The 12519-nt window shown below is 43.7% G+C and overlaps 1 protein-coding gene across 1 annotated transcript in view; it reads left to right on the top strand.

Moving 5' to 3' along the window:
* LOC133346476 (unconventional myosin-Ie-like) overlaps positions 1-12519 on the top strand; it is a 113433-nt gene that overhangs the window by 35990 nt on the left and 64924 nt on the right. Inside the window, exon 2 of the mRNA XM_061558087.1 lies at positions 7961-8098. Coding sequence (XP_061414071.1) covers positions 7961-8098 — 138 coding nt within the window. The remainder of the gene's footprint in view (positions 1-7960; positions 8099-12519) is intronic.

Raw genomic sequence — 12519 nt, 5'->3', positions numbered from 1 at the left:
ACTTGCAATCATAAGTGACAGAGTTAATTTCGGGTAAAATCAATGAAAATGGGGTATGCCGATAGCATAAAAATGAGATGTGATAGAGCAAATCTGCGATCAGATTTGGAATCAGCACCTTGAAATTAGTCTAAAAAAGCCGCAAAAGTCCAGGCCAGAAAATTAAATGGTTTTTTTTGTTGACCAGTGTTATCAAAGCTGGTGGGGGATAGGGGGGTGCGATTGTCAAACCGAGTATGGGGGAGTGCACAGGTGGCCTTATAAAGGTGTGTACCTATGATCGCATCAATGTGCAAATACAATTGTCTATGGGACCTTTTTTACAGTATCATAATGATAAGAAAGAAGAGACTTTACTCTTTATGGTAATAACATAGAAAGGGTAAAAAAAGCCTATTATTCTTTTTGCAAATGAAATTGTTTGAGACCAAAGCCCCAATTCACGTGTTGGTAGAGGCATTTTTCCAAAGAAATAAATTGTCACTATTTTAGATCATGATCGGGTCAAGATTCGTGTTGAGATTCGATTCGAATTTGTCTTCCCTTTTCACCTTCTTTGTGTAGTTTCTTCTGTGTTTGGTCTTCTTCATGTACTGCATTGTTCACTCCGTTAGCATAAATGCAACTTCAGCATCAACTTGCATAATCCGTAAGTGATTGATCTCACGCGCATGATTCAATACATGTATCGTGAGAGTAAGCACGTCTTCGAACACAAATGATTTCCACTGCCCTTAAGATGCAATATTTCATGTTCATGATTGCTTATTCTTGGACTCCATAATGCTCTATTTGAGTAGGCGTTTGTGTCATTGTAATGATTAATTTGGTATTGAAGCATGTGAATTGCAAATCAGATGGTTGCAAGTTAAAATCCCTGATAGGTACCAACTGAGCCTATCATCCCTGCAGGATCAACAAAATGAGTACCACTTGATAAGAACCCAACATTAGTTATCCTGCCAAAAGGTTGGCCCAGGCCATGGCAATATCTCTTTTCTTTAATGACTGACTCGAGGCCTTTAATGGAGGAGAGTGCGCTCTGCACTTTTGGTCAGGGAGACACTTTGACTTGCTTTGATTAGCTACAGCATTTGAGATTAATGGGGGTAATCGTCTCTAAAATGTGCTCATGATATTGGCTTTTTGACAAACAAATCTGTTTCAGAACAGTGCTGATTGAGGAGGCTGGCTTTCTTTAGCCAAAGGGAACAGAGAATGAGGTGGTGCTGGTGGCACATTGTTATGAACCCAGTCACCGAGTTCCATTCTAAGTCGTCGGCTGCCCCTCTTCACCAACCTATGCTGACGAGGTGTGGGGAGGGTGTTCCTTCATCTCGTCGTGGATTGATAAAGGGGTGGTAAATTATTACATATTGAGAATTAAAGGAGTAGAGTATCTTTATAAATGATGTCCACTCTCAGAGAATTGTGTCCTTCCGTTGCTGAGACGTGCACTCATTACCATCAGTACGCACAGATCCGCATTTTAACCCGAGCCTCAATTAACCTGAGCTCGTGATGTTAATGTCTCATCGCATTTTACAATCGCTCGTTTTAGGGAAAACGGCCTTAAATTGTCCACGTGCAATTTGCCGCATGATTTACCTCCAGAGCAAATACCGTTGTGTATGCGGGTAGTGGGAAATTCCAAGCAAAGCTGCAATCTTAAAATCGGCGAGTACATTTTTTTGGTCGCGACAGTGGTTTGGCTTAATCCATAAAAAACCCAAATTAAAATCTAGTACAGTACAGCCTCCTCCTTATTCTGCCTGCGAGCTATTTCAGTTGATTGAATCACCATTTACGCCCTCCCACACCTACAGTTATGGGGGTCCGCTTAAATGATCCACATTCCATAAATCACTGTATTGTGTCTATACAGTATTGTAATAGTTGCATTATAGAATTTTGTTTACGCTTTCAAACTACGGTTGAAAGTATTTTCAGTGTGTAATAGCTCTGTCCATCTATCTCCTGTCTGGCTATCTGTCCATCTCTGTGGCTTGGGTGGGGTGGGGTGGGGTCATAATAATTTTAGTAGTAGATGATCAAATATGAACCAAACTTTCCTACAGAGTTGTGTTGCTTTTCGGGGCATACCCTATTGAACACCGAACAAATTGTTCAAAGGGTTGGCCAACACATGGACACACATCCTAGAGCAAAAAAGGCTTGGAGTTTGTGTGACACCAGCCAAGGCACCCACGGTACCTCCCCTTCTCCCCCTCTCGTTGCCATGATGTCTGGACGTGTGTCATCATCTTGCCACAGGCTGTGATAATGTTATCAGCGCTAATTAAATACTCCTGGGGACGATTGCACGTCAGAAACGTTACAGAATCCACGCGTGTTTGCATGTTTTTCCACCATCTTATACATTTGTTGGCGATCAACATCCAATGACATTTCAAATACCGTTTTGTAGCAGCATCTACCTGCAGGAAATATTTCCAGGATAAATGTCATAGAAAAGTTACATTTTGTAGAGAAACATTCTCTCATTACGTCTCGCCTTGACAACTGTAACGCCACTCTTCTACGGTGTCCCATAATCCCTTATTTTAAGGTCACAGATGATTCGGAATGCCGCTGCCTGGCTCCTCACGTGTACAGTGAAGTCGTGATCGTATCACTCGAGTATTGCTGCAGTATCTCCACTGGCTTCCTGTCAAGTATCGGATTCACTAAAGGAGTGTAGTGATTGTGTCTAAAATTATTTATGGTCTTTACCCAGTCTACTCATCTCACTTTACTCTCTGGCACGTTTTTTCCACTACACCAATAAAGTCACCCTTCATTGCATGGGGGGGTCACCCTTTCTCGACTTATGCTCCTGATGTCCTGGAATTCTCTCCCTCTTGAACTCTGTGCAGTTGAAACTGTTGCCCTTGTTCAAGTCAAGAGCTAAGAATCATTTGTGCTCGTCTGCATACAGATAAAAAGTAATGTATCCTGTGAAGCGTCTGTAGATACGGCTGCATTCGGAAGATATACTAATGTCAATGCAGTTATATTCTGCAAAGATCAGTATTTTCGACCAATAATAGAAACTAGGTTGAATTAGGCATTTGTTAATACAGTATCACACTGTACAACACATGACCATAATTTATGGTATAGTTTTCTTTGATTCAGTTGAAACAAAAGGTGTTTGTTTTATCGTATATTGCTGTGGGCTGTCACACCATAGCTCATTTGAAAATGTACCGGCTCTAGTTAACAATGAAATACTTGTTATTTTCTCTGAATTGGAACATGATCCCATAAGTAAATGTGCACACATGCGCATGGCGAGCACAGCCTTACATATGAGACAAGAAAATATCCAGACACAAAAAGGAAAAGTGTTTTTGTGCACTGCTTTCTCTAGATGGGTACTGAAATAAACACTTTACTGGTTCTTACACTTAACAAAAGTCCCACTGATTTCCAATGCCCCTCTTAGCTTCTTCTCAACAGGTGAGTGAATATTGTGCAAGCGATGGCCCCATGTCCTTGCATAGGAGAGCATCAAAAGGTTTAGTAAGCATATTGAGATTGGCGGTGCAAGATGTGCAGTCTCAGAAATAAAAAATGTTGTTTTCTTTATAATTTCCTGCTATTATTTTTGTTGGGGGGGGGGGGGGGGTGGCGGCAGGGGGCATCTATAAATGAATTTGTATATTTAGCAGTGCAAGCCGTAAGTTGTCCATGACAGACCTCAGGAGTCTGGGAACCCAGCGGCTGAGCCGTACTCTCCATTGCTTCACGTGCGTGGTCACGCGCAATTTTATTCCCACTTTCTGGGGTACGCGCTCGCGCCAAACCTTTTGTCCCGAGATGTACCTCGGCACAGTTGCTCCACGCTAGCGCTCACCACGCAACGTCTCCATCCTGCAGGCGGAGCGTACGCCGGGGTGCGCGGTTACATAAGGCCCCGTGCTTGTCATCGGTAAACTCTGGGAAATGCAGCGGTGTCAAATTGTCCCAAGTATCGCCGAGACTTTTGGGACTCTTGGCTGCCCTCACCACGCTTTTGTGCCGCATCTTGATTTGGACTGAATGTGCTCGAGTCAAGTGTGGGGAGGCTGAGCACTTGAAACATTGGCCTCATTCTCAGGAGCCCCACTCATGGGTTCTGTGATGTGTAGTACACTTTCCCGACTGCGGTGGGACACGTTATGTGTGCACGTGTTTAGAGCTGTAACTGTTGACTATTGAAATAATGTATTCATCTGTTGGTTGTTGATTCGATTAAGCATTGAATAGAATATCACATGTCAATGTGATCTACATCTCTGTCCATTTGCTTGCGGCATCTATCCGTCACTTTCTTGGTCTTCCTCGGGTTCTCTGACCAGGTGTACATCTTTGTATATACTCTTTAAACCACACATGAGACTCATAATTTTCTTTATATTAAGCATCTCACCACTGGTCATATACCTTGTTGGATTTTTTTCTTCTTCGTTGGAGAAACAGTTCTTTGGAAATCCATTCAGTTTGTCAGAATTCCAATTAAATGTTTCCTGTGCTGTATTTGTTTTGCTCCATAAAATAGCAAAGATTTTCTCCAATGAAAAAAACATTTCATTGGAAGTGTCTGACTAACTGTATAGATTTTCCAAGAATTGTTATTCCAAAAAAATATACAGGAGGCCATGGGTTCGATCCCGACCTTGATGCCTGTATATTTCGAGTATGTATGTTATCCTCCTGGTAGCATGGATTTTTCTCCGGTTCTTTGGGTTTTCTCTCCACATTTAGAAGCAACATGCATTTTCACTATTTGGCTGCTGTAAACATTTCCACTTGATAACCCACTTCGTTCGTTGAGCCACCATTTGTGACCAGGTCGCTTCTGAAACAGAGCTAAATTGCTCAGTGGGCCTTACCTGGTAAAATTAAATAGTTTAGAAAAAAATTGGTTTAGTTTACAATACACTACGCCTCCTTGTGTTCACGCAAACGACACCCTGCAGCGTTTGCGATGATGGCACAATCCTCGTGCCCAACTGGCGTGGTGCAACTTGGAAAGCAGTGTGAGAGCCACTGCTCAGCATGCCCAGCATTACGCAAGGCAGTGGCGTAGCCGTGCCCCCTGGGTTCTGTAAGTACAGTGTTCACATATAGCCTCTAGGTGTTCCAATGGACGTAACAGGTTTTTTTTCTCTTCTAATGATTGAAATGAAAATGTGAGACTGTTGGGTGGAGCTTGCGGGTACAGTGATGGGCAAGCTGTGCTGTGAATCTGCTGACCTGAGTTCAATTCCATAACCATGGCTAACATATGCGAAGATTCTAGATTTGAAGCTTTCGTGACTGCAAGGATTCATACTCTTAGGTTCTTTCGGTAAAGTCACGTACGTAAAAAATAAAATTAAAAGTTAATAAAAGTAATAATGGAAATAAATTAAAATAATAAATCACGACGTTTCTGAGGCAACACAAGTCTTCGTCATCAGGTGTAACCGTCACAGCTAAAATTACTGCATCAAGTGATTTATTTCCATTATTACTTTTATTAACTTTTAATTTTATTTTTTACCTACGTGACTTTACCGAACGAACCTAAGAGTATATATGCGAAGATTGGTATGCACGTATGGAGTATGCATGTTGAACCTCTTTCGCACCGTACGTAGCCAACCGTGCTAATCGGAGGTGCGATATCTGAACCGGTCTTCGGTGTCCCTCTCCACTTAATAATAACAACGCATCATCCAAGCACCATCCACCATCATCAGGCAGCAGCTCAAGGCTCACTTGTTCAGGCGAGCATACGAGGGACGGTGAGCTCCAGCTTCAAACCTCCCGAGTTCTCGATGGAACAACACGTCCGATTCGTGAAGTGTTCCGTGCGTTTAGAAATTGTACTTTTTATTATCATTATAAACCCACACTAACCAAGCGTGGTCAGTGTGAGAGCACAGTTATTAGAGAGCGCAAGAGCATTACCTCAAACGTCACTAGGAATGGATACAAATTAACTGCACCAAGCACAAAAACCCAACAATTAGCAAACAAACCAAGGTCCAATGACAGCCCATTTGTTCCAAACGACAGAAAGGAGAAGTTGTTGTGGTTAAAAGTAATAACGAATCTTCAAGTAGTCCTTCCTTTTGTAAAGTGGCTAAAGTGCAAGTGTCTTCAGTAGAGGCTTTCCCTGAACGTTACATTCGATGTAGAAATGAGGCGTCGCAATCATGTATGGAAAGTCTTTTAAATCTGGAAACACAGATGGAGCGAACCACGTGGAAGGTAAAGAGGTGTTAGGGCTTTGATTAACTCTCACGTAACAGTGGTTTTTCTACACACATACTCACAATAACTTACAATCATTTTGGAAAGGGAAAAAATATACACAGAGGGTATTCATTAAAACACGTCTTGCACGTAATGAATGGTTTCATGTCTTAACATATTCATAGGTGTGGACAATGCGGTGTTTAAATATTAATGATAACGTTTTATGAAGCTGTACACTAATCTGCAAGCCTACGTCTGGTTTGTTAGACCAGGTGTGACAAAGCCCTGTTTTCATTCCAATGTAGTGCAATGAAAACAATTCCATTTACGACATTTCTCATGAACGGCATGAATACAAAACATATCTATATCTTCACAGCCAGTGTACACACAGACACATTCTAAAAACCCCAACATGGACATACTGTATTCTCCAGATTATGACCCACTTTCCCCCCTCTGTATTTTTAAGCAACCGTATGTATGTTGAACTTCTTTCGTGCCATACATACCCAACCGTGCTAATCGGCGGGGCGGGGAAAGGACAACAAACTAAGCAGTCAAAGCAGTTCTAAATAAGTGAGTTTTCAATCTCGATTTGAATCTGCATAGTGGCTTCCTAATTTTGGAAGGAAGAGCGTTCCAGACGGCCACAGAAATGCATCGGAAAGCGTGCGATGCAGTGACCGTCTTTGTTCGATGCCCGGCCAAAAGCCTCTGCAAGGGTGACCGGAGCTCGCGTGAAGGTTTATGCTCCTTGACGAAATCAGCAAGGTACTGTGGCTCATTTGTGGCTCGCACTTTGTGTGCAATGGATGCGACTTTGTAATGTATTAACTCGGCAACTGGAAGCCAATGCAGCTCAGCGAGCACTGGACGGACATGGTCGGATCTGAAATGTTGGCAAGTGCGTCTCATCAATCCTGTAGGTGTTCTCACGTGACCAGTTTGGCATAACTTTATTAGCAACGGGCACAAGTTCGTGGACATCTCACTTTCCAGAGCATGTTGCAATCCAGAGAGTACAGTGCATACACAACCACTGGCAAGATTGAATTGTGGGGGATTGTTTCTATATATATTTTTTAAAATCTGCGATACTCGATTATCGATTGTAAACTACAATTTTATTCCGTGAGAATGAAACATTTTGTGGCTTTCTATTGTCAAGGCTTGTGATCCGTCACTTCTTCACGACACTGTGGTATACAGTTGACTTTGGACTGAGTGGATATGACCGGAAAAGAAACACGCTGAGCTGTAGATGATGATGAGTGTTGTATCGACGTGTGGCGATGTGACATGTGACGCTTGTGCAATTTCTCATGACGTCCTTTCATTTTAGTGTGCTCCGAGGTGTGGTGTAACATCTGCAACCAGAGAAAATAATGGCGTTGGAGAAAATTGTGTACCGCTTGTGTGTTACAGGTGGGCGTGGTGACAGAGCACATGAGTAGGCCATGAATTAAAATGCCGGTTGGGCGTAGACCCCCAGCCCATCATCTCTTGGAGGTCAGGCAATTAAGTACTACCTTGTAGGAGGTCAACAGTGGTTGTCCTGTACGAAAACTGGCCTCCCTACATAGGAATGCAGATTTTCTGCTGCTGCTGCCTAATAGTCATCGCCCGATACACGACTGAATTGAGGGTGGATTAAAATCCTGTAAGTGGATGGCAGGTTGAACGGTTCCCTAATGGTGTGTGTATTTGTTTGCATTGCTATTCTCAGGGCAGCAAAGAGCGCTACCACTGGCAGAGCCACAATGTCAAGCACAGCGGCGTGGACGACATGGTCCTGCTGCCCAAGATCAGCGAGGACGCCATCGTGGACAACCTCAAGAAGAGATACATGGATGACTTCATCTTCGTATCCTTCAACGCGACGGGCCGGCGATGGCCAGTCAATGCTCATGCCACGCGCATGCCGCCACACGGCATCTGCTCGATTTATTTGAAATCTTGTTCAAACACTACGGGACAATTGATACGGATGGATCCAGCTGACTGGTGTTTAGAAATACACTTCATTACTTCAATTTAGTAATTGTTTTGATGGTGCTAACAGCATTCGTTTTTAAAAGCCCTGCTTTTGATGCCAACAGTTCTGTGTATGCACAATACCTAAAATATATGATGTATTAAGCAGAATCAAACTGCGGCCATGCATTGTTATTATGCTGATGTATGGACTGGAAACCAATGGTCTCGTTCTGTCTATGAGATAAAGCCCTTGGTGTTGATAAGCGTTAGGTTTTAAATCATTCTGCATTATGTTTATATATATTGGCAGTTTGCCTATGGTGTGTTCAGGCTACTTATTTATGGCTTCTAAGAGTCGTTTAATAGTTAAACATTGGCACTCTAATTGTATTGACAGGCAGTGCATTACGGCAATATAGAGTGCTTGATCAGGCTTTTAGTGTGAACGTGCATGTGAAAAGATAGTGGATTAATGGCTTTTAGGTTTGTATTATGTCTCGCTGCACATGTTGTGGTTGCACTTGAGCCGGCATCAGAGCAGCTTGCGCTCTGTGTGCCGTCCGACTTGTTTCCCACAAGCTGAGCACAAGCGACACTGCTTCATACACAGCATGGCTGTTCGAACACACAGAGCTTCTAATTTTGAAAACAATAATATTTCACGCATAAAAAATTACTGGCCTGGTCACTTGGGTTAGGGCGGTCGGCTCGTAAGCTGTGAAGGGTCGACTCAGTCTGTCAGCGCTGCGGAGTTCATTAATTATCTGCTGCTTTGTGGGAAGTCAGTACTCCAGTCGACAAATTTCCCTCCACCATGGGAATGTGGAATTTCCACCACTGACTCAGGGTCACCATTGGAGATGAGCACTACTCCATTGCTGATGTGAGTAGGGAAAGACTCTTTGAATTCACCTTGACCTGACCCAGTTACGCCTCAGCTGAATCTTTTTGCAGAGCTCTGCTCAGGTTGTTTGTCCAAAAACTGTTTTGTAGTATTTTTGTATTGTTAAAGGACACGCACACATCCGAGAGGATAATGGTAAAAAAACCAACAACGCTACAGCCTACTTGTTATACCTCCTCCTACAGACACTTTGCTGGCCCTGCAAGTGGGTGTCATGCAGTGGTCCACCGACCCAACCTTTACATCCCTGGAATTCAGGAACGCAGAGCAATTTCTTGCACCTTTTCATAGAAATGTTTTCCTTCAAGCTCGTGCCTTGTGCTTAGACAAAAATATACGTAAAAAGATTTCAATATTTACTTAACTTTCTCTCTGAAGGCATTTATTGTGGATTTTTTAACATTCCCAAATCAGCTAACCCTGAGGTAGCAGCTAAAATTTAACGTTGCCATGGCAGCGGTCAATTTATTCACAGCACACCCGCATTTGACGTCTTAAAAAGGAAGGTACCCATTTTAAATACCCTCGGAGGACGAATGACCAGCATTGAACTCCCAAACTTTCAATTGCGAGTCGCGGACTCTAACCACGGTGCCGCCTGGCCAGACCCCGCACGCATGCAACTACACCATTCCTGCCCTTGGCGTTGTTCGGCTCCGACTGCCGGCCGAGGTGCCGTGGGACTGCCGGCCGAGGTGCCGTGGGACTGCCGGCCGAGGTGCCGTGGGACTGCCGGCCGAGGTGCCGTGGGACTGCCGGCCGAGGTGCCGTGGGACTGCCGGCCGAGGTGCCGTGGGACTGCCGGCCGAGGTGCCGTGGGACTGCCGGCCGAGGTGCCGTGGGACTGCGGTGCGCTCGGCTGATCGTCCCGTTGCCTGCTCAGGTCCCTGCGGTGTTGTAGTAGCACGTGGTCGTGAGCTGGGCTCTACCGATCCCTCGGGGGCCCTGTCAGCACCCGCCTGCTGCTCCACTTGCTCGGTAGTGCAGTGAGCGCCAAGTGGAGTCTCAAGGCAGGCGCCGGCTGATGTTTATTTACAAGTTCCTAGTTCTTTGTTTTGCACCGTGCCAATGAAACGAATGGCAAAGTTAAGAAAGTCTCCTGATCTACCTGTTAATCCAGAATGAAAACTCTGCAAGGCAGTTTTTTTTTGGGATGGGTGTCCTAAAGAAGAGCATACTTGTACCTGAGATTGTGTTTCTCTTGACGCCACTTACCCTCACCCCATCCCTCCAACATCTGTGTCAGAGTGGCTTGCTGTGTGGGTTTTTATTTATTTCCTAAGAAGGGAAGATCAACTACTTTTGAGTTCAATGGCCCTTATTGAAATGACAAAACCTTTGTCAAACTATCTCCAACAAAAACATTCCCTGACTGTGCATATTGGGCAGACATTTATGAAACGTGATATGGTACCAAATGTTTCCTCTGGCTTTCCACGCTGCGTGCTGAGTCATGCTTCCATCTGGTGGTGTGCCCCCCTTCCTCAGAAACGGTGATTCAGCAGAAGGGAATGCTGCTTCAAACCCACAGACTCTCCCTAACGGCTGCGCAGATTTCATCAGAGCTTGTTTAGAAGAGGCTTTTTTATCGCTATTTTTGTTTTTTGCATATTTCCATGCCTGCAGTAATATAAATGAACGTATGCAAACATCATGGAATAATGCCCTTTGGGACAAATTAAAATGTTGTATCATATACAAAAAGTCACGTGGTACCAGCGGTTACCATATTCTCTATATTATAAGGTACACCCAAAACATGTGCTTTAAAATACAGGAAATAAAAAGTGAGTCTTATAATCCGGAGACTAAAAATGTTGTTGTTCAGTGCCCCCAAGACAAAAATTTGCCCCTTCTATCAAACCACATGAGTCCTCAGAGTCACCCAGTGCCTAACAACTGCTCCTCAATTGCCCGACCTCAATAACCCACTGTCTTTAGTAACACAAATAATGGCATAGATTTAATTGTCATTCATGCTGTATATATTTACATTTTAAATAACATTAAATGCCAAATGGTATCATGGATTTTACCAGCTGTGTTTTCAGTGCGTGGGCACTGTTGTTGACAATTGTAGTGAAACCCACGTAACCTCATGTCAGCCAATCACAGCAGCAAGGGTGGGATGACAGGACAGAGGGATGAATACACACCTCGGGATTTCCTGAGTAAAAACTCTTATCCCTGACTCATGTGGCTGGTGGATAAAATCATATTTGTTTCCCATGATGTGAAACCCAGTGACGGATAGTTAGCACGAACAACAGTTCTGCAACAATGTTTTTTGTTGTTATTTGCACCTAGCCTGAGTGATATGAGCATTAATGGGAGACACTGATGATAGTTTTGAGTCCATCCTCTGCAGTCCAGAATGTGTTTGTATTTAGGTTATTAATTAAAATAATAACACGGAGCCTTTTGTTAACCCACTGGTGGATGACAGCCTCCCCATGTTATAAATGCAGGTGATAGATGCTTATTGACCATACTTCACCAAGCTGGTCAGTGCGGGCTATTGAAGGAAGGGGCCAAGGACTGATTCAGATATCACTTGTCGAGTATTATCCGCGGCTGGAAATCATACTCAGGTCGCCGGTTTGGTAACTTAATGCGCAAATCACTTGGCCATCACTCCTCCCACGTTATGATGGGCTTTACGCAGCGAAAACTACACGAGCATTTAGCACTGCAGCCGTGACAGATTGAAAAGAGAGAGAAAAAAATTGAATGAGAAAAGAAACTGTAGCGCCGGCTCACGTGAGCAATCCAGACTTTGTATGCGAATCCACATGGTAAGTTTGTCAGAGAGCCTTTCCTGTTTTCGTCTGATTCCGCCAGCGGCCTGGCAGCATCCAGAGTGTGGATCCAATGTCAGTCGGCGAGAATCCCACCGCAGCAGCAGCTGTGTGTGGCTGCGGTCGCTCAGACACTACGGCCCAAGGACATTGTTTTTCAAACTTAAAAAAAAAATAATGAACACAAGCTGAACTATGCACCATATATATAAAATGATGGAGACCCAAACACCACCGGGCCAAATGGCACAGTTGGCTGGGCGATCAACACGTATTGGGAAAGGTATGCTTTTCAAATGCGGATCAGACTTTGACTCGGACACTCGGCCTTCCAGGTTCGATAAAATGAAGAACTACAACTTTGGGCGGAAGATATCAGTGGGGTTGTCCTATGGAAAAAAGTTGTCTGTTCCATAACAAATTAGAATTTCCATCAGCATATAGAATGTATAGCTTTCCAAGACTTCCAGTGGAGATGAACACTGCACAATGCATGTGTGAGCATGGGAACACTGCCTTTTTTGAGAGAATAATAAATGGTAGTAATTTTAAAAATATATATTATTTTAAACTATGCCTCTTCAAAGTCTCCACCAAAGCTAATTT

Source organism: Lethenteron reissneri, chromosome 24 (assembly GCF_015708825.2).
Source record: "Lethenteron reissneri isolate LAM-NWPU_2019-01 chromosome 24, ASM1570882v1, whole genome shotgun sequence".
In the NCBI taxonomy this organism is placed as follows: domain Eukaryota; kingdom Metazoa; phylum Chordata; class Hyperoartia; order Petromyzontiformes; family Petromyzontidae; genus Lethenteron; species Lethenteron reissneri.
The sequence above is the reverse complement of the archived record's forward strand: the minus strand, read 5'-3'. Positions and strand labels throughout refer to the sequence as shown.